At 60.5% G+C, this 19,079-nt stretch overlaps 1 protein-coding gene across 3 annotated transcripts in view; it reads right to left on the bottom strand.

Moving 5' to 3' along the window:
- Nucleotides 1–19,079, bottom strand: part of AXIN1 (axin 1) — a 51,450-nt gene that overhangs the window by 8,344 nt on the left and 24,027 nt on the right. For all 3 annotated transcript variants that reach the window (XM_051842119.3, XM_089321740.1, XM_089321741.1), the window contains exons 3-5: nt 13,009–13,149; nt 8,296–8,392; nt 3,328–3,465 (exon numbers count right to left, since the gene is read on the bottom strand). In XM_051842119.3, the coding sequence (XP_051698079.2) occupies nt 3,328–3,465; nt 8,296–8,392; nt 13,009–13,149 (376 nt within the window). The remainder of the gene's footprint in view (nt 1–3,327; nt 3,466–8,295; nt 8,393–13,008; nt 13,150–19,079) is intronic.

The raw sequence follows: 19,079 nt of genomic DNA, 5'->3' as shown, positions 1-19,079 counted from the left end.
AGGGCAGACTGGGGCCCCGGCGGACTCCGCCTGCCTCCTGCTCCCGTTCAGGGACTTTGGGAGAGTCTTTGTCGAGGGTCCTCCCAGAGTTTTCGCCCTGTATGCTGCGCAGGTGCAGTGAGGAAGGAGACCCCCCCACACACAGGGGGCGACGGGCAGGGCTGATGCCTCGGCAGCACGGCAGTGCAAAGACCGCCGTTCACTGTAGGCTCCGGGCATCCAGCCTCACGCAGTTACTTCCCAACGTTGACTCTTGTTCTGGGGGTGGCATCGTGGTGCAGGACGTTATGGCCCTGCCTGGGACACTGCACAACGCCACAACGCCAGCACATGGGCACTGAGTCAGAGTCCCAGCTGCCCCATGAATGGCCTGGGGAAGTGGTGGAGGACGCCTAAGTGCGTGGGCCTGCACACAGGGGGAGACCTGGACAGAAACCTGGCTCCCGGCTTTCGCCTGGCCCAGTCCTGGCTGTTGAGGCCGTCTGGGGAGTGAAGCAGTGGATGGAAGACCTCTCTCTCTGTCTCTCCCTCTCTCTGCTTCTCCTTCTAACTCAAATAAGTAAATATTTTTTTAAAAACACCTGAGTTTCTTTGAAAAAAGGATCACTACTTGTAACAGATGTAAACAGAGTCACATGTTGTAACAAACAGCAGCTACGCTCAAGTTCAGCTAACGTGTCCCCGGCCAGTGTCCGTGGCACCCACCTGCACAGTGGAGGTGGGCTGGCCCAGGGCGTCTGGCCAGGTAGCTGCTGTCTTCCCTGCAGCTGGACACAGAGCCACCCATCCAGTCGCAGGCAGAGACTCCCCAAAATGAGGGAGCCTTAGGGCGCAGACACCAGAGAAGCATGCTAACACCTGCACTGACACCTGCCTTTACTGTATTTATTTATTTATTTTTTAAATTTTGACAGACAGTGAGAGAGACAGAGAGAGACAAAGGTCTTCCTTCCATTGGTTCACTCTCCAAATGGCCCCTATGGCCGGCACTGCACCGATCCGAAGCCAGGAGCCAGGTACTTCTCCTGGTCTCCCATGGGGTGCAGGGCCCAAGCACTTGGGCCATCCTCCACTGCACTCCCGGGCCACAGCAGAGAGCTGGCCTGGAAGAGGAGCAACCGGGACAGAACCTGGTACCCATACGGGATGCCGGGGCCGCAGGCGGAGGATTAGCCGAGTGCGCCACGGCGCCGGCCCTTCTCTCCCTCTTTTCCTCACTCTGCCTTTCAAACAAATAAACATTTCAAAATAGAACAAAAGGTCTTGCCCAGCAAGTCTTGGGGCCAGCATCCTAGTTTGAGCCCTGGTTTGTGAGTCCCAGCCGCTGTGCTGGGTCCCTGCCACCCACGTGCACGACCTGGCTGCAGCTCGGCCCAGCCCTGACTGTTGCGGGCATCCGGGGAGTGAACGAGCGGATGATCTTCTATCACTCTGCTTACGGAAACACACGAACACCGTGGGACACAGTGGTTCCGTCGCCGCCTGCAAAGCCAGCAATCCATGTGGGAGCTGCTGCAAGTCGTGGCTGCACCACTCTGATCCAGCTCCCTACTAATGACCCGGGACAGCGGCAGAAGATGGTCCTCCTGCTTGGGCCCCTGCACCCACGTGGACGATCCGGGTGAAGGGCCTGGCTCCTGGCTTCAGCCTGGCTCAGCCCTGGTCATTGTGGCCATCTGGGGAGTGAACACGTTGATGGAAGCACTCTCACTCGCTCTTTCCCTCTCTCTTAACTTGACTACAGAAATAAATACAATTTAAAAAACTAAAAAAAACCCAAAAAACAAAAAAGCAAGCACTTGAACAGTTGGTGTGCCTGGAAAAGCAGCATCCACCAGGGACGGACACAGAACGAGCCCAACAGCTCCGGTCACAGCGACATGCCTGGACTCCTTTCCCAGAGTTCTTCATGAGCACACTGGAAAGTTAAACGTGAACTGTGGGGCCGGCACTGCGGTGCAGTAAGTTGAGCCTCCGGCTTATGGGTGCTGGCTCGACGCAGCTGTTCCGCTTCCAATCCCGCTGCCTGCTGGTGCATCTGAGAGAGCAGCAGAGGATGGCCCAGGCGCCTGGGCCCCTGCACCTCACGGGCACCTGGAAGAGCTCCTGGCTCCTGGCTTCAGCCTGCACCAGCCCTGGCCATTGCAGCCATTTGGGGAGTGAACCAGTGGATGGAAGATCTCTTTCAAATAAAGAATTATTAAGAAACAAGCTAACTGACGGCCTCAGGCCACTCTCACAGCAAAGACGTCCACACCATGGCCTGCTGCCGTGGCGGGCGCTGGCTCTGCCGCAGCACACGACCCAGGACCCGGGGCCTAATGCCTCCTGGTTCACGGCGGCTCTGGCCCCGGCGCTAGGGTTTCCAGGTGCTGAGGATGCTCGCACCATGCCCCTCCCTCGCCCTCAACCCTTCCAGGGTTCCAGTCCCTCCCAGCCTGCCTGGCCAGCACAGGGCTCCTGAGGCCACCATGGTGCCCAGGGCAGTGTGGGAACTTCACCCCAGCCACCAGCAGAACTGCACTGGTGACGCTGCCTCTGCACAGTGGCTGTCAGGTGTCGCAGCCAGGCACCTGAACCTCAGGTATTGTGTGGGGTGGCCAGCACCCACCCAACTGGCTCTCTGCCCCCGTGGGTCCAGTGTGTCTCTAGTTGTCAGGGGGTGGGGATGGAGAGTTTAGGTGTCTGTGCTGGCAATGTGGACACGCAGACGCCTCCCTGGACAGCCGCTCTGTCTGGGAGCTCCGTCACTCCAAAGTCTGCAGAACCACACCTGGGGCTCACTCCCAGTCCCACCAGGGGTCTGCTCTCTCAGCAGAGATCACCAGCACCCAGGACACGACCACCGGGCATCCTACTAGGGAATGGGAAAAAGGCAAGAAGCAGCACCTGCCCGAGGGGTCTCACGGGTCTGAAGGGGCGTTCAGGGGACGAAGCGGTGACTCCTGGGAGAAACACTATCCACTGCAGAGGGGACGGAGGGCACCCTGGAGACCCAGCACCCTGGCAGGGAGTCACCCCTGCAAGCAAACCCCTCCCTGCACCTGCACACCAGTCTCTGCGAGCCACGGCTGAGCACAGCAGCACGGACCACACCTGAGGGTCACAGCCGCTGCTTCTGTGAGTCACTGGGGGCAAAGGGGCCTCCCACTGCAGCCTCTCAGCCCCAGAAGGGCAGGGGCATCGCAGGCGGCTGTGCTGCTCACCCCGCCCCCGCCAAGTGCTGGGATCCCCAAGGACATCTCCCTGGAGGGGCCCCAGCTCCGGGTCAGGAGTGGGTGCACAGGCAGCACGTGTGAGGGCGGGCTGCGACGCGGGGCCACTCACCATGCGGACACGCTTGAGCCGCTCCTCCAGCTTCTCCTCGGCCTCCCGCGTGCGCTGCACGGCCTCCAGCCGGTGGATGAGCTCCTCGGCGAACTTCTGCGGCTCCACACGGATCTCCTTTGGCATTCGGTAGGTGCGCTGCGGGGCACAGGCCATCAGGCGGCGCCGCCTCCACCCTCCCAGGCCCAGGACTTGAGGAGCATTGGGTGGGGGGGGCACGTGAAATCTACACGTCTTCTTTTTAAGACTGACTTATTTATCTGAAAGGCAGTTACAGGGATGAAAGGACAGAGCTCCACCTGCTGGCTCGCTCCCCGATACCTGCACCAGGGCTGGCCCGGGCCGAGGGCAGGAGCCACATGGGTGGCAGAGGCACTGAGCCCTCCATTGAGCTAGCAGCTGGACAGGAAGTGGAGCAGCCAGGACTCACATCGGCACTCACACAGGAAGCCAACGATGCAGGCAGGGTTTAACCTGCTAAGCCACAACGCTAACGCCTACATTTCAGCTTTTTTTGTTTGTTTGTTTGTTTTTTAAGATTTATGTATTTGAGAGGGACAGACAGAGAGAGATCTTCCACCTGTGGGTTTACTCCCCAGACGATCCCATGGCCAGGATTTAGCCAGGCTGCAGCCAGGAGCCAGGACACGAACTGGTACCCATACAGGATGCCAGCAGCCGCCAGCAATTTGCCAGCTCCGCCACAGCACCGGCAACCACTTCTCATTTTGAAGCAGGTGTTCACTTGCCCTGTTCACCTGAACATCAACATCCTCTCCCCCAGGCCTGAGGCCTCTTCACCCAACACTGTCCCCCAAGTGGGGCTGCTCCTTCCAGCCGGCAGCTCAGGACTCACAGCAGGAACGAGTTCTCTGGGAAGAGCTGGAGGTGGTCAGGGTTTAGGGCAGGGCGCTGGGTGAGTAGCAGGTCTGTGTTCCTACGTCAAGCGTGTGCCACACCGGACAGCGGTAGGCCTCACCAGATGGGCCTGTGTGGTCTGAGAAACGCTCCTAACACAACTGACCAGGCTGTGGCCAGCACCGGTGTCTGCATGGGGCGATCATGCCTGGGGCTCCAGATGCAAAGACCACCGAGGAGCCGAGAGGCCCAAGACGGACCAGGGCAGCACCAGCTACTGGGAGTGCCTTCTTGCAGGACACACCCAGGGCCAAGAGCGGACAGTGCTACGGGGACCCACACAGGCGCCGATGCCTGTGGACAGACAGCGAGCAACACGTGACCCAGAGCAGGGTGAAAAGCTCGTGGTCGGGGCGGCTGTGGACACTGGGGGGCCAGTGCCTCCCAACAGACCCAGGTGCCCAGCGGCTGTGTGACAGAGGTCCCGCAAGCAGCTCAGAACGACCAGCTTGAGGACCAGAAAACCAGGCTGCAAAGGAAAACTCTAGCTGACGAGAACTGCAAAACTTCCAAGGAATTAGAGAAAAGAGGCCCTGTGTGGGTGTCAGAACTCGCAGCCCACACATGCCACCTCGCCCCAAACTTCCCGCAGGTCACCTGCGCGGGTGACGGACAACCACAGAGCCACCAGAAAGCGGCATTTCCTAAGCAAAACAGACTCCAAACAGCACCCAGCAGCAGGAAGGCAGAGGAGCCACAGGCCCCGGGAGTCCAGGCCCACAGGACCCGCCCCGCCAGCCACGCCCTCACTGACGGAGCAAAAGATGTGGACACAAGCATGGGCCACTCCCGTGACCTCAGCCAGGGGCAGGACCTGCGGTGACCAGAGCACACACGGCACTCGGCTGTACTTCCCCGAGTTGGCTGTGACCTTCCAGGACCCTGGGCGTCTCCTCGGTGAGCGCTGAGCTCTGTAGGCTCCAACACTGCCTAACGGACCTACTGAAGTAGCTGTGAATCTGCAATCAATCTCAAACTTGTAGAAAACCTGCAAGGACAAACAGGGTCCTTCCCAAATCTCTCAAGAGTCAGCTGCCTACATCTCTTCCCCTCCAAACTTGCTAGGATCACTTCCTGCACATGAAGACGAGCCTGCGTCCAGCCCCCACGCAGCTCAGGCCTCCTGTCCCGGCAGCTCAGAGCAGGCAGCAGCCCAGCCCTCGGCCAGCTCCGTCTCCAGCAGGCCCTCAGCCTCCTGGATGTCCGGGGCGCCGTGGCAGGGATCCAGATCCAGGCCGGGCGACGCTGCACCCGTCTCACGCGCAGACGCGGGACAGCCCTCGTAGCGACCCCGCCGTGAGAAGGTATCTGACAGCGTAGGTCCCCGCCCCACGTGTCAGTGTGCTGGACTCCTTCATCAATGCACAGGCCACTGTGTTGGCTAGGGCGGCCCCCGTGCTCGTGCAGGCAGGTTCTGGGACAAGGCGTTCTGGCTGCTATCCACGCCCACGAAGTGGCCAAGCTGACAGCCGCACCTCCTGAGCAGCCCCTGCAGTGCCGGCTCACGCGTCAGCACAGGAAGCCCAAGTGGAACAGGGTGGCTCAGCTCAGGCCCAGACTGCTGCAGACACACCCAGGCCATCTGCAGCACACACACCTGCACGTACCTGCTGCCTACAGGACTGACTGACAATCTCAATGGCCAGCTTCAGGCAACTGCCACGGCGGGCGCTGCCACAGGCCAGGTCACTGCTCGCAGCACTGGTGCCCTACCCGTATCAGAGCGCGGGCTCCAGTCCTGACCGCTCTGCTTGGACCCCGCTCCCTGCTAATGTGACAAGGAAAGCAGCAGAAGATGGCCTGCCACCCGTGTGGAGACCTGGGTAGAGTTCCTGGCTGACTTCCGCGGTTGCTGCCATTGGGGACAGAACCAGCAGGTAGATCTGTCTCTCCCTCTCTGCGTCACTCTGGCTCTCGAATCAGTAAATCAACTTTAAAACAGAGTGACGTTGGTGCTGAGACCTCGCACTTCACCTCGAGCAGCAGCACAGGCACTAAGCCGCGCCACGGGGCCGGCAACCACGCAGGGCCCGGCTCCCAGCTGGCGAGGGAGGCTCAGAGCTGCCCTCCCCCAGGGAGAACACGTCCTGCCACCCTGCAGAGGCGAACCCACACTGCTGCTGGCCCTGCCGCCCGCAGTCAGCAGGCGCAGGGCACAGCTCACACCCAGGGCCCGCCCAAGCACAGAAGCCAGGCAAGTACGTGCCACTGCCAGCGCCCCTGCACGGTGAGGGCTCAGCCCTGCTTATGCGATGTGAGGTAGGTGGGGTGGGTGGGGGATTGGGGCTGTACTCACGGGGATGTGAGGGGGGTAGGGTGGGGGATTGGGGCCGTACTCACGGGGATGTGAGGGGGATAGGGTGGGGGATGGGGCTGTACTCACGGGGATGTGAGGTGGGGTGGGGGGGGATTGGGGTGTACTCACGGGGATGTGAGGTGGGGTAGGGGGAATGGGGCTGTACTCAAGGGGATGTGAGGGGGTAGGGGGGGATTGGGGTGTACTCACGGGGATGTGAGGGGGGTAGGGGGGGATTGGGGCTGTACTCAAGGGGATGTGAGGGGGTAGGGGGGGATTGGGGTGTACTCACGGGGATGTGAGGGGGTAGGATGGGGGATGGGGCTGTACTCACGGGGATGTGAGGGGGTGGGGGGGGACTGGGGCTGTACTCACGGGGATGTGAGGTGGGGTGGGGGGGGATTGGGGTGTACTCACGGGGATGTGAGGTGGGGTGGGGGGGATTGGGGCGGGCTGTACTCACGGGGATGTGAGGGGGGTGGGTGGGGGATGGGGTGTACTCACGGGGATGTGAGGTGGGGGATGGGGCTGTACTCATGGGGATGTGAGGTGGGGGGGGGATTGGGGTGTACTCACGGGGATGTGAGGTGGGGGGGGGATTGGGGCTGTACTCAAGGGGATGTGAGGGGGTAGGGGGGGATTGGGGTGTACTCACGGGGATGTGAGGGGGTAGGATGGGGGATGGGGCTGTACTCACGGGGATGTGAGGGGGTAGGGGGGGATGGGGCTGTACTCACGGGGATGTGAGGTGGGGTGGGGGGGGATTGGGGCTGTACTCACGGGGATGTGAGGTGGGGTAGGGGGGGGGATTGGGGTGTACTCACGGGGATGTGAGGTGGGGGGGGGGATTGGGGTGTACTCACAGGGATGTGAGGTGGGGTGGGGGGGATTGGGGCTGTACTCACGGGGATGTGAGGGGGGTGGGTGGGGGATGGGGTGTACTCACGGGGATGTGAGGTGGGGGATGGGGCTGTACTCATGGGGATGTGAGGTGGGGGGGGATTGGGGTGTACTCACGGGGATGTGAGGTGGGGGGGGATTGGGGTGTACTCACGGGGATGTGAGGTGGGGTGGGGGGGATTGGGGCTGTACTCACGGGGATGTGAGGGGGGTGGGTGGGGGATGGGGTGTACTCACGGGGATGTGAGGTGGGGGATGGGGCTGTACTCACGGGGATGTGAGGTGGGGGGGGGATTGGGGTGTACTCACGGGGATGTGAGGTGGGGGGGGGATTGGGGCTGTACTCACGGGGATGTGAGGGGGGTGGGTGGGGGATGGGGTGTACTCACGGGGATGTGAGGTGGGGGATGGGGTGTACTCACGGGGATGTGAGGTGGGGGATTGGGGCTGTACTCACGGGGATGTGAGGGGGGTGGGGGGGATGGGGCTGTATTCACGGGGATGTGAGGGGGGTAGGGGGGTATTGGGGCTGTACTCACGGGGATGTGAGGTGGGGGGATTGGGGCTGTACTCACGGGGATGTGAGGTGGGGTGGGGGGGGATGGGGCTGTACTCACGGGGATGTGAGGTGGGTGGGGGGGATTGGGGTGTACTCACGGGGATGTGAGGGGGGATGTGAGGGGGGGGATTGGGGTGTACTCACGGGGATGTGAGGGGGGGATGGGGCTGTACTCACGGGGATGTGAGGGGGTAGGGGTGCCCGGGCTGTACTCACGGGGATGTGAGGGAGGGTGGGGGGGGATGGGGTGTACTCACGGGGATGTGAGGGGGTAGGGGGGATGGGCTGTACTCACGGGGATGTGAGGGAGGGGCACCCGCCCGTTGACCTGGACGCTCTCCTGCATCTCTCTGCGGTGCTGCTTGCGCATCCTGTACGGCGGGATCCCATCCCTGTGAGGAGAAAGGGGCCCGTGAGCTCAGGGGGACGCGCTCAGCGAGCTCCTAGGCCTGACCGTCCACAGGCAGCCGATGGCAACGGCGGCTCACACCACACACAGGGCAGCAAAGCCCAGGGCCACCCCGTGTCTGCCAGCGTTCACACCCACACACACAGGACAGCAAAGCCCAGGGCCACCCCACGTCTGCCAGCGTTCACACCACACACACAGGGCAGCAAAGCCCAGGGCCACCCCGTGTCTGCCAGCGTTCACACCCACACACACAGGACAGCAAAGCCCAGGGCCACCCCGTGTCTGCCAGCGTTCACGGGGCCTCTGACCAAGCTGAGCTGCGCTTGGGAAATGGCAGCCTGAGGCCTGCTTCTGGAGTCTGAGAGCTAAGTGTGCCCTCGCATTTTAAGGGTGAGGGACACGAGACACGTGTTGTGAAGCCCTGCTGCACAGCCTGGGCCAGGCAAGGTTTGCTGCGTGGAGGGGGACAGCCAGATAGAAGGGAAACACTTGAGGCTTGAGAGATGGGCAAGCCGGACAGCCCAGAGCCCTGAGAAAGGGAGGCGATGCCCAGTCCAGCACTGTGCTGCCCTCCAGGCAAAGCCACAGAACAGGGCGCCCTGGGGGTCAGGGCTCGGCCACAGCCCTTCAGAAGGTCAGGACAGGGCAGGCGTTTGGCCCAGCGGCCCAGCCGCCACGTGGGACGCCCACATTTCCTAACACATGGCTGGTTCAAGTCACGGCTGCCTATAATGTGCACCCTGGGAGGCAGCAGGTGATGGCTCAACTACTTGGGCACCTGCCACCCACATGGTAGACAAAGAGGCTCCTGACTTTGGTGTGGCCCAGCCCTGGCCATTGTGGCCATCTGGGGAGTGAACCAGTGGATGGAAGACCTCTCTCTCCCACTCTCTTCTCTCTTTAACTTTCAAATAAATAAATAAATATCTTAAAAAGAAAAAAACCCACATACTTTGGAGCCGAGTTCTATTTTTTTTTAAAGATTTATTTTATTTATTTGACAGGCAGAGTTACAGAGAGAGGTAGAGACACAGAGAGAGGTCTTCCATCTGCTAGTTCACTCCCCGGATGGCCACAACGGCCGGAGCTGCACTGATCCGAAGCCAGGAGTTTCTTCCGGGTCTCCCATGCGGGTGCAGGGGCCCAAGGACTTGGGCCATTTCTAGCTGGATTGGAAGTGGAGCAGCCGGGTCTCGAACCGGTGCCCATATGGGATGCTGGAGCTTCAGGCCAAGGCGTTAACTTGCTGGGCCATAACATTGGCCCCAGGAGCTGAGTTCTAAGTGGAAATAGAGCTCTTTGGGTCAAAATACAGTGGAGGAAGGCTGTGAGGGTCTCCCCTCCCCCCTCAGCCCCCTGGCATCCTCAGTACCGGCTGGCGCTACACTAACAGTGGGGCCACGCAGCCGTCAGACTGTGCCATGGGGCAGATCAAGAGACGGCAGCTCTAGAAACAAAGGAGTCTAAAGCACACTCGAAACACCACTCGCACGTCCTCGGGGTTTGTTTCTCCTTCCTACAGACTGAGTGCTTTGAGTCCCACACGTCAGAGGCCAGCACACCTGGGCCTTCACTGAGCACAGTGCCCGGCCCAGGCCAGGGACGGCGCCATCCCACGCCTCTGACCTGCACTCAGAGCTCTGCAGCGACTCTGCCTTGCAGGTTCTGCACAGAGCACCGCGGGCACGCGCAGGGTGCCTGTGGGCAGCACTGCCCTTCTTGGGGAAGGTCAGGAGGCTTCCTGAGCAAACTGCGTGGGCAGCTCCATCCTCACGAGAGCAAGTTCTCGGGAAGAGAAGGATTTATCTCAGACCAAGCGCCACACACAACGCCTCAGATTCATGACAGGCAAGACTGGAAACCCAGTAATTACTGGTAAGACTGCTGCTAAAAACACGTCATTGTTTTCTCTTGAAACAAGAAACACCACACAGAGGCTGGACCTGAGGGACAGTGGGAGGCAGCGACAGGCCAGCCAACTTTGGTTCAGACACAGCAGGGAACGCCTTCCTGTGCACTGAAATTTCAGGATTGGAAGATTTAAAGACTGGTCAAGGGGCAGGCATCACAGCCCACCAGGTAAAGCTGCCAACTGCAGTGCCGGCATTCCTTACGGGCGCCAGTTTGGGTCCCAGCTGCCCCACTTCCAATCCAGCTCTCTGCTAATGCACCTGGGAAAGCAGCAGCAGATGGCCCAAGTGCTTGGGCCCTGCACCGTGTGGGAGACCAGGATGAAGCTCCTGATCCTGCTTTCACCTGGCCCAGCCCCAGCCACCATGGCTATCTGGGGAGTGAACCAGTAGATGGAAGATCTCTAACTCTGCCTTTCAAATCAATTAAATAAATAAATTTTTTGAAAAAGGCCAATGGAAAGGGTAAGCCCTAGAAGTGGAGAGTGGAACCCTGCTTAGAGACACACAGTCATGCGGCCGGCACTGTGGTACGGCAGCTAAAGCCCTGGCCTGCATCCCCAGCACCCCCTGAGGGCGCTGGTTCCAGTCCTGGCTGCTCCACTTCTGATGCAGCTCCCTGCTAATGCACCTGGGAGAGTGGAGGAGGACAATCCAAGTCCCTGGGTCCCTGCACCAAGAGGGAGACCTGCAAGAAGCTCCTGGCTCCTGGCTCCAGATTGGCTCAGGGCAGTGAACCGGCAGATGGAAGACCTTTCTCGGTCTGTGTCTACCTCTCTCCCTGTAACTCTGTCTGTCAAATAAATAAAATACATCTTAAAAAAAAAAAAAAAAGACATACAATCAGGGAGCAGGATTCAGGTTAGCACCTAGGATGCCCGCTCCCACGTGGGAGTGCCTGACTCCCAAGTCCCCTTCATTCGCAACCCAGGAGGCAGCAGTGATGGCTCAAGTACTGGGTCCTTCTCACCCACGGCGAAGACCTGGATTGTGTTTCCTGCTCCCAAATTTGGCCTTGATCATCGTGGGCATTTGGGGAGTGAACCAGCCCACAGGGGCTCTCCGTCTCTCTCCACTCTCAAATAAAGAGAACAAACAAACACACACCTCAAAAACACATTCACCAAAAGATGAAGTGGGATCCTTCAGCAGGGAAGAAGCCCTGCCCCGTCTCCCTCAAATCTTTCTGACTCCAACATCGAACACAAGAATTAAGTGGGGCAGGGGAGGCGTCCCGATGACCACACAGCCCGTGGGTGCGGCCAGGAGCCCCGGTGGGCAGGCCTGAGTGGTTCCAAGTGAAGCCACCAAGATGGTGGCCGCAACTCACACCACATCAGCAGCCACGGCCAAAGGCTTCTTGTGACCCTGGAGGGGAACCTGGGGGCCCTGGCTCAGTCCCAGCCCTGGCAAGCTGAGCAGGCTCACAGCTCCTGGGTGACCACGACCCACCTGACCCCACCAGGACAGACAGTGGCCCCGCAGCCCGAGCCCACCTGACCCCACCAGGACAGACAGTGGCCCCGCAGCCCGAGCCCACGTGACTCCACGTGACCCCACCAGGACAGACAGCGGCCCTGCAGCCCGAGCCCACCTGACCCCACCAGGACAGACAGCAGCCCCGCAGCCCGAGCCCACCTGACCCCACCAGCACAGACAGTGGCCCCACAGCCCAAGCCCACGTGACCCCACCAGGACAGACAGCGGCCCCGCAGCCCGAGCCCACCTGACCCCACCAGGACAGACAGCGGCCCCACAGCCCGAGCCCACCTGACCCCACCAGGACAGACAGCAGCCCCGCAGCCCGAGCCCACCTGACCCCACCAGCACAGACAGTGGCCCTGCAGCCCGAGCCCACCTGACCCCACCAGGACAGACAGCGGCCCCACAGCCCGAGCCCACCTGACCCCACCAGGACAGACAGTGGCCCCGCAGCCCGAGCCCACCTGACCCCACCAGGACAGACAGCGGCCCCGCAGCCCGAGCATTTACACTGTCCCGTCTGCACGCACAGAAGACCAGGGCACGAGACAATCACACCTGTGAAGGGGGCTCCCGGAAGCGTAAGCTCACTCTCGTCATCACAGCAGCAGGGGACCTGCACGCACCAGGCTTCCCTGAGCCCTGGAGGCACCAGGCTTCCCTGAGCCCTGCACGCACCAGGCTTCCCTGAGCCCTGCACGCACCAGGCTTCCCTGAGCCCTGGAGGCACCAGGCTTCCCTGAGCCCTGCACGCACCAGGCTTCCCTGAGCCCTGCACGCACCTGGCCCGGCACAGCACAGCTGTTCCGTCTGTTCTCTGCCCTGCCCCAGCTGTTCGCCTGACATGAGCCAGTGCAGAACAGGTTGCCAGCACAGGTGACGGCAGCAAGGAGCCTTGCAGGGAGCGCCTCTCCGTCACCGCCACCTGGTGGGCAGTGGCCCTTCTCATCACCAACCTGAACCTGTGCTGGGTCTGCACGGCTCTGCAGTGTGTCTACCGCAGGCTCGGCTCTAGCCTGGGTCAGGGTTTCAGGGGCCCATTGAACACGCAGTTGTCTGCATCCCCAGTGCACCAAATTCTGAGGGACCCAGGGAACTTCTGCCGTGAATCCAGGCCAAGGCAGTGCTGTGGGAGGCACCAGAGGTGAGGCAAGCCCTCGTGCTGAGCGGGCCGCACTTTCTCCCCAGGAAGGGCACGACTTACACGCTGCTGTCTGTGAGGGACAGGGTGTCGGCGTCGCTGGACAGGCTCTGCTGCTCGCTGTCATTGGCACTGGTAGCTGGGGCCAGGGCGTAGCCAGAGTTGACGTAGTAGGGGTTGACAGGCTCCCGCCAGGACCCGTATCTGCAAACAGGAAGTCATGTGAGTGGCAATGCCTCTTAAGCTAATCCACTTTCAGACTCGTCTGCATGTTTTAATACATGAGCTAAAATGCAAGCAACTCAGAAAAAGGAGCAGCGAAAGCCAAGATCACCATTGCTCCTCCCTCACCCGGCCCTTCCCGGAGGGGCGGGCACCTCTCCAGGTCTTTCCTCAGCTTTCAGCCAGATGTCCAAGTGCAGGTTCACAGTCGTCTGGGCTGGGGACACAGTTCTGCCCCTGGAGGTGGTCCGTGAGCCCTGCTGCTGGCTGCCACCTGGGACCAGACTCCTGGCCAGCACTCCGGGCAGCACACACAGGGATCAGTGAGGCCGGAGCCAGGCGCCAGCTGGGCCCCACCCACCCACCCTTACGCTGGCGCACACTCCCCGGAGGGCTCCGTAACTCTCGCTGTCGCACGAGCAGCTGGGAAGTGCACTCTTAACCCTAATTCTGATCAGCAGGTAGAGTCAGTTCTTCCTCTTTACCTGTTCACACCACTTGTCCGTTTTCTTTTCTGTTTCTTATTAGCTCCCATCTAATGATTCACTGCCTACATGCCTGCAAACAGCTGGGGCTAGACCAGCCTGAAGCCAGGAGCCCAGAACCCCACCCCAGTCTCCCACGTGGGGGCAGGGCCCCAATTACTTAAGCCACCACGGCTGCCCCGCAGGGTGCACGTTAGCAAGAATCTGAGTCAGGAGGGGACACAAGCACCCTAACTGTGAGGGCAAACGCCTTTCTTTCCTGTCCATTTCCTGCTGGGTGGTTCAGGGGTCCTGGAGACTGATTTAAGTATTTAAATGTTCTTATTACTGAGGCCAGTGCTGTGGCGTAGTGGGTAAAGCCACCGCATCCCATCCAGGCACTGGTTCGAATCCTGGCTGCTCCATTTCTGATCCAGCTCTCTGCTGTGGCCTGGGAAAGCAGTAGAAGATGGCCCAAGTCCTTGGGCCCCTGCACCCACATGGGAGACCGGAAGAAGCTCCTGGCTCCTGGCTTTGGACTGGTGCGGCTCCAGCCGTGGCAGCCACTGGGGAGTGAACGAGCAGAGGGAAGACCTCTCTCTCTGCACCTCTCCTTTTCTCTGTGTAACTCTTTCAAATAAATAAATATTTTTATTAGTAATTTCTGGTTATTTATTCAAAAAGCATTTTCTCCCTTAATGTTACCTTTCTTTTTGTTTATGTTGATTTTGGATACACGAAAATCAGATTTCCCAATCATTCTTGTGCAGGCGCCCAAGGACCTGGGCCATCCTCCACTGCTTTCCCAGGCCACAGCAGAGAGCTGGATCGAAGAGGAGCAGCCGGGACTCGAACCGGCACCCATATGGGTTACTGGTGCTTCAGGCCAGGGCTTTAACCCGCTGCGCCACAGCGCCAGCCCCAACATGTCCCATCTTTCCTTTCCTTTCTTTTTTCTTTGAAAGGCAGAACAGGGACTGGTGTTGTGGCACATTGGGTCAGGCTGTGTCTGCCATGCTAGCATGCCATACGAGCACTGGTTCAAGTCCCAGCTGCTCCATTTCCAATCTAGCTTCTTGCTAACGTGCTTGAGACAAGCAGCGGAAGATGGCCCAAGTGCACAGGCCCCTACCATCCCCGTGGGAGACCTGGATGGAGCTCCTGGCTCCTGGTTCCAGCCTAGGCCAGCCCTGGCCATTTTGGCTACTTGGGGAGTGAACCAGTACATGGAAGAGGCCCTGGCTCCTGGCTGCAGCCTGGCCCAGTCCAGCTGTTGTGGTCACCTGGGGAGTGAATGCACGGGTGGAGATTTGTCTTTCTGTGTCACTCCTCCCCTCAAACGGATCCAAGTATGTAAAACGGATGACCACTCAGCGTGAAGAGCTCCAGACTGCAGACACAATCGTGAGACGTGTCATCAAGGAGGACGGACACGCGCTTAGGGAGTCTCCCGTTGACTCCACGCTCCCACAGCTCTTCTGAAGTAGGTTCTTTGTACAAACGGCAGCAAGCACACAAAACTATTCCAACGCGACAAGCCACGAGGGGATGCAATCAACACAAGGCAGGGATGGCTAAAATACGACAGGGAAAAGAAAAACAAAAAGTGCTGCAGAGTGTGGGCAAAGTGGCTCCCTCAGGCCCGTGCTGACGGGAAAGCCACCCTGGAGAAACCTGTGTCCTCACAACCACACGGGCAGCTGGTCGCCCTGAGACGCGAACACCTGAGCTCACACAAAGCAGACGCAGCGGGCGGGAATTCCGCACAGCCGAGACACTGCTTGGGAGGCCACATCCCATCTCCCCGGGGTTCCAGTCCTGGCCCCGCTTCCAATTCCAGCTTCCTGATGTGCACCCTGGGATCCCCACCACCCATGCCGGAGAGCCCGAGGGAGCGCCAGGGTCCCAGCTGCAGCCCAGCCTAGCCTGGCTGTCGTGGATACTTGGGGGTGAACCAGTGGATGGGCTTTGTCTCTCTGTCTTTCAAATACAACAAGACGGGTTCTCTCTGAGCGTGTGTGCATCTCTAACTTTCAAATAAAATTAACAAACAAGCAAATGAATGCTGACAGCAGCTTCATCTGCAACCGCCACGCTGCGCTTCAACAGGTGAGTGGTGTGCAAACCGTGGCACATGCACGCCAATGCAGTCATCAGAAATCACTAGGCAACTGCCTGCGCCAACAGCCCGCACGCACGTGCCTCCCGAGAAGTACGCCGAGGAGAGCCAATCCCAAAGATGACCAGCCACAGCGTTACAGTCCCGTGACCTGACTTTCTTGCTTGAATTTAAGAGGCAGAGACAGACACAGCTGGAGAGAGTGAGACCCTACCTAGTGGTTCACTTGCCAAATGTCCACAGTGACTAGAACTGGACCAGGCCAAAGATGGGAGCTGGTCATTCAATCCAGGTCCTGCACGCTGGGAGGCAGCAGAAGCAGAAGTCCAGAGCCAGCGCTGGGTACTGAACTCGGGGACTCTGGTGTGGGACATGGACATCTTAACCCCAGTGAGACCACACACCTGCCCCACAGAACATGTCTTAACCGCAGGACTCTGGCTGCTAGTGGCTTCCGAGACCCCTGCTGCACTCTGGGACTCGGAACTCAAAGACCGGCTGGCACGTGTGGAATAAAGGAGAAGCTGGGGCCGGTCCTTCAGAACAGTGACCCGGTGCACTGCCTGCCTCTTCAGCAGGGCCAGGAAGTTCCGTTTCCAGTATGATCCGCCAGCAGCGGGCCCGTTACCTTTCTCCCAAGAGGCAGACAGGCAGGCTGCCGGGTCGGGGAGGCAGATCTGAGAGCAGTGCACAGCGGCCTTCCCTCCCCTGCACCTCCTACCCCACCCGAGTCACACCTCCAACCTCGCCGCCCTGCCTTCATTTCTATGCCGCAGACACATCAGCACCCCTCCCCGCCCAACCCCAGTCTTTGGCAAGGCCCACGGCACTGAGCATAAAATGTGCACCGTTGTGGGATAGCTCCGTGGCCTCGCGAGTCAGTCACGAGGGGCACTGGACAGGCGGGCCTCCTTACACCGTGGCACCTGCTTGGTGTGGGAGAACAGAACGCAGGGCCCAGCGTGGGCACTGCCAGGGGCATGACAAATCTCCGAGCCCGAGCTAACTCTTGGGATGTCCAGAAGCGACAGCTTTTCATGCTGCCTCGTCAGACACAGCCCACCTGCCACAGGCTGGCAGAGGGGACAGACATGGGCACACCTGGGAGCCACTGCAAAGCAGGCCCTAGGGAAGGGCGGGTGCAGAGGGTGGGCCGAAAACGTTCCTCAGGAACTGAGGACCCTCGGGGGGACAGGAGGGACAGGAGCAAGGTCAGCCCAGAAGAGGCCTTGTAGGGGGCACCGGGAGGCGGGAGGTGGTGCCGATGCAGGGCCGTGAGGCTGGTGGCCTGAGTGGGGTGGGCTGGAGGCGCAGGAGAAGGTGGCAGCCAGAAAGGCGAGTGGTCCTACGGCCTGCCCGGGCTCCCCTCCTGATGGCAACACTGCTCGGCCTCCTGGAGGGTGCTGGCCTGGGGTTAAGACGCCCACTCCTGCATCCAAGTCAACGGGTTCAGCTCCTGCCTCAGGTGTCCTTGTAACGCAGACCCTGGAGGGCAACAGTGGGTGGGTTCCTGGGACCCACAGGACACTTGGGTCGAGTGCCAGGCTCCTAGCTGGGCCCTTGCAGGCACTTTGGGAGTGAACCAGCAGATGGAGGTCTGTCTCTACCTGTCGGCTCCCTCTGCCTCTGTCTCCTTGCCTCTCAAATAAGCAACTGAAGATGTAAAGCCGGGCCTGGTGCCCGCTGTTTGCCGTCCTGGGTGTCTCAGGACTGGCCCTCCTCACACCAGGCCTGCAGCCACGCCCCACTCCACGTCCCGACCTGAGCACACACCGGTGGCTGCCCACACCAGCAGTCCTTGCTGCCAGGGCAACGCCCACCATGCTTCTCAGGCCCCACGCCCCAGGTTCCAGTTGCTGACTGATGCGCCCTGCGGAGCCTGCTGCAAAGTGATCCGTGTTCTGGGCTCTGCCCAGCCATTCAAACCCTGTTTGCCTACACTCTTCCAGACTCCATGCCAGATGTCTGCTTGGGTCCCGGTCATCACGTAGGCAGACAGCTCCTCAGGCCACCGACTTGTCTACTCTTGGAGGCCTTCACTCAAGAGCGTGACGCCCGGAGCACCAGCAGATGGCCACACACACACCCTCAAGCTCCAGGGAGGCATCCCCTGCCCTGGCTCTGGTGCCGCCTCCTCCCACAGGGGACCGTCCCAAACACACACACCTTGAGAGCCACTTCTGGTCACCTCTGGCCAACCTGTCGCTCGCTGACTTACACCCACGTGCTCGTCAGTGGCCCCGCTGCCGTCCACACGTGTTCTATGCAGGCTGGCTACCTCAGTGCCCACTCAGCACTCCCGCTCCCCCTCCCAGAGACCACCTGGGCCTACATGTGTGTTTCCATGGAGAGTCAGGGAGGAGACAGTCACTGCTGTCCACACATGGCCAGTCTCTGCACCTCCGTGGACTCAGAGCACATCTGATCACTTTAGTTGACTAACGTACAAGTGACACAGGCCTTGGGGCCAGTGCTGTGGCGCAGTGGGTTAAAGTCCCTACCTGCAGTATGTGGGCGCCGGCTCTAGTCCTCGGCTCAAGAAGCTGTCTGAGCTCTGTCTCTCTAAGCCCAGGCCCCACAAAGAGAGCACCTGTGCCCAGGGGGCCTCTGCGGCTGTGCCTCCCCAGGCCCAGGCTGGGGGGGGAGGGGGGGAGCGAAGCAGCCAAGAAGCAGCACACAGGTATCTGGAGTCTCAGGCAGACGCCGTGCCAAGCCCGACTCCTCACCTGGGGGCTTTGGGCCACAGGTCCTCCCCCACGGCACCTACCTGAGACTGCAAACGAGATGTGGGTAGACACCTGTCGCAGGATCATGACAATCAGGACGCTACCGCCAGCACCAGACACGGCCAGAAAGGTCTTCCCCACACAGACCCACGTGCCCCACCTGCGGACTGACAGGTTCCAGGTGGGTCTGGGAGGCCACTCCCCCCAGCCTCAACCCCTCAGCCTGGACCCACACCGGACTTCAGTAAGAGGGGAGCCTGGGCAGTGCTCCCGCCCCCGCCTCTGGCCCCGGTCTGGGGAGGGGCTCAGGCAGGGGCAGCTGGGAAGTCGCCCAGGAGAAGACAGCGGCCTCGGGGGGCCGAGCTGGGGCGTATCTCAGGCTCCAGCGTATGTCCCCTGCTCCACAGCACAGTGGACACACGACCTTCACCACCTCTGGGACAAAGCAAAAGGCAGCAAAAGGGCGCAGGATGCAGAAGCTGAGCATCAGACTACCCCTAGGGAGCCCCACGGCTCACACCCAGGACCAAGCACGTGGACCGGTGGCCCACAGGGACACAGGCTTTCGGGCAAGGGTAGAGAGTGATTACAGACCAGCACCCA

The sequence above is a fragment of the Oryctolagus cuniculus genome, chromosome 19 (genome assembly GCF_051225735.1).
Source record: "Oryctolagus cuniculus isolate XC-2025 breed Fujian yellow rabbit chromosome 19, ASM5122573v1, whole genome shotgun sequence".
Lineage (NCBI taxonomy): Eukaryota > Metazoa > Chordata > Mammalia > Lagomorpha > Leporidae > Oryctolagus > Oryctolagus cuniculus.
The sequence above is the reverse complement of the archived record's forward strand: the minus strand, read 5'-3'. Positions and strand labels throughout refer to the sequence as shown.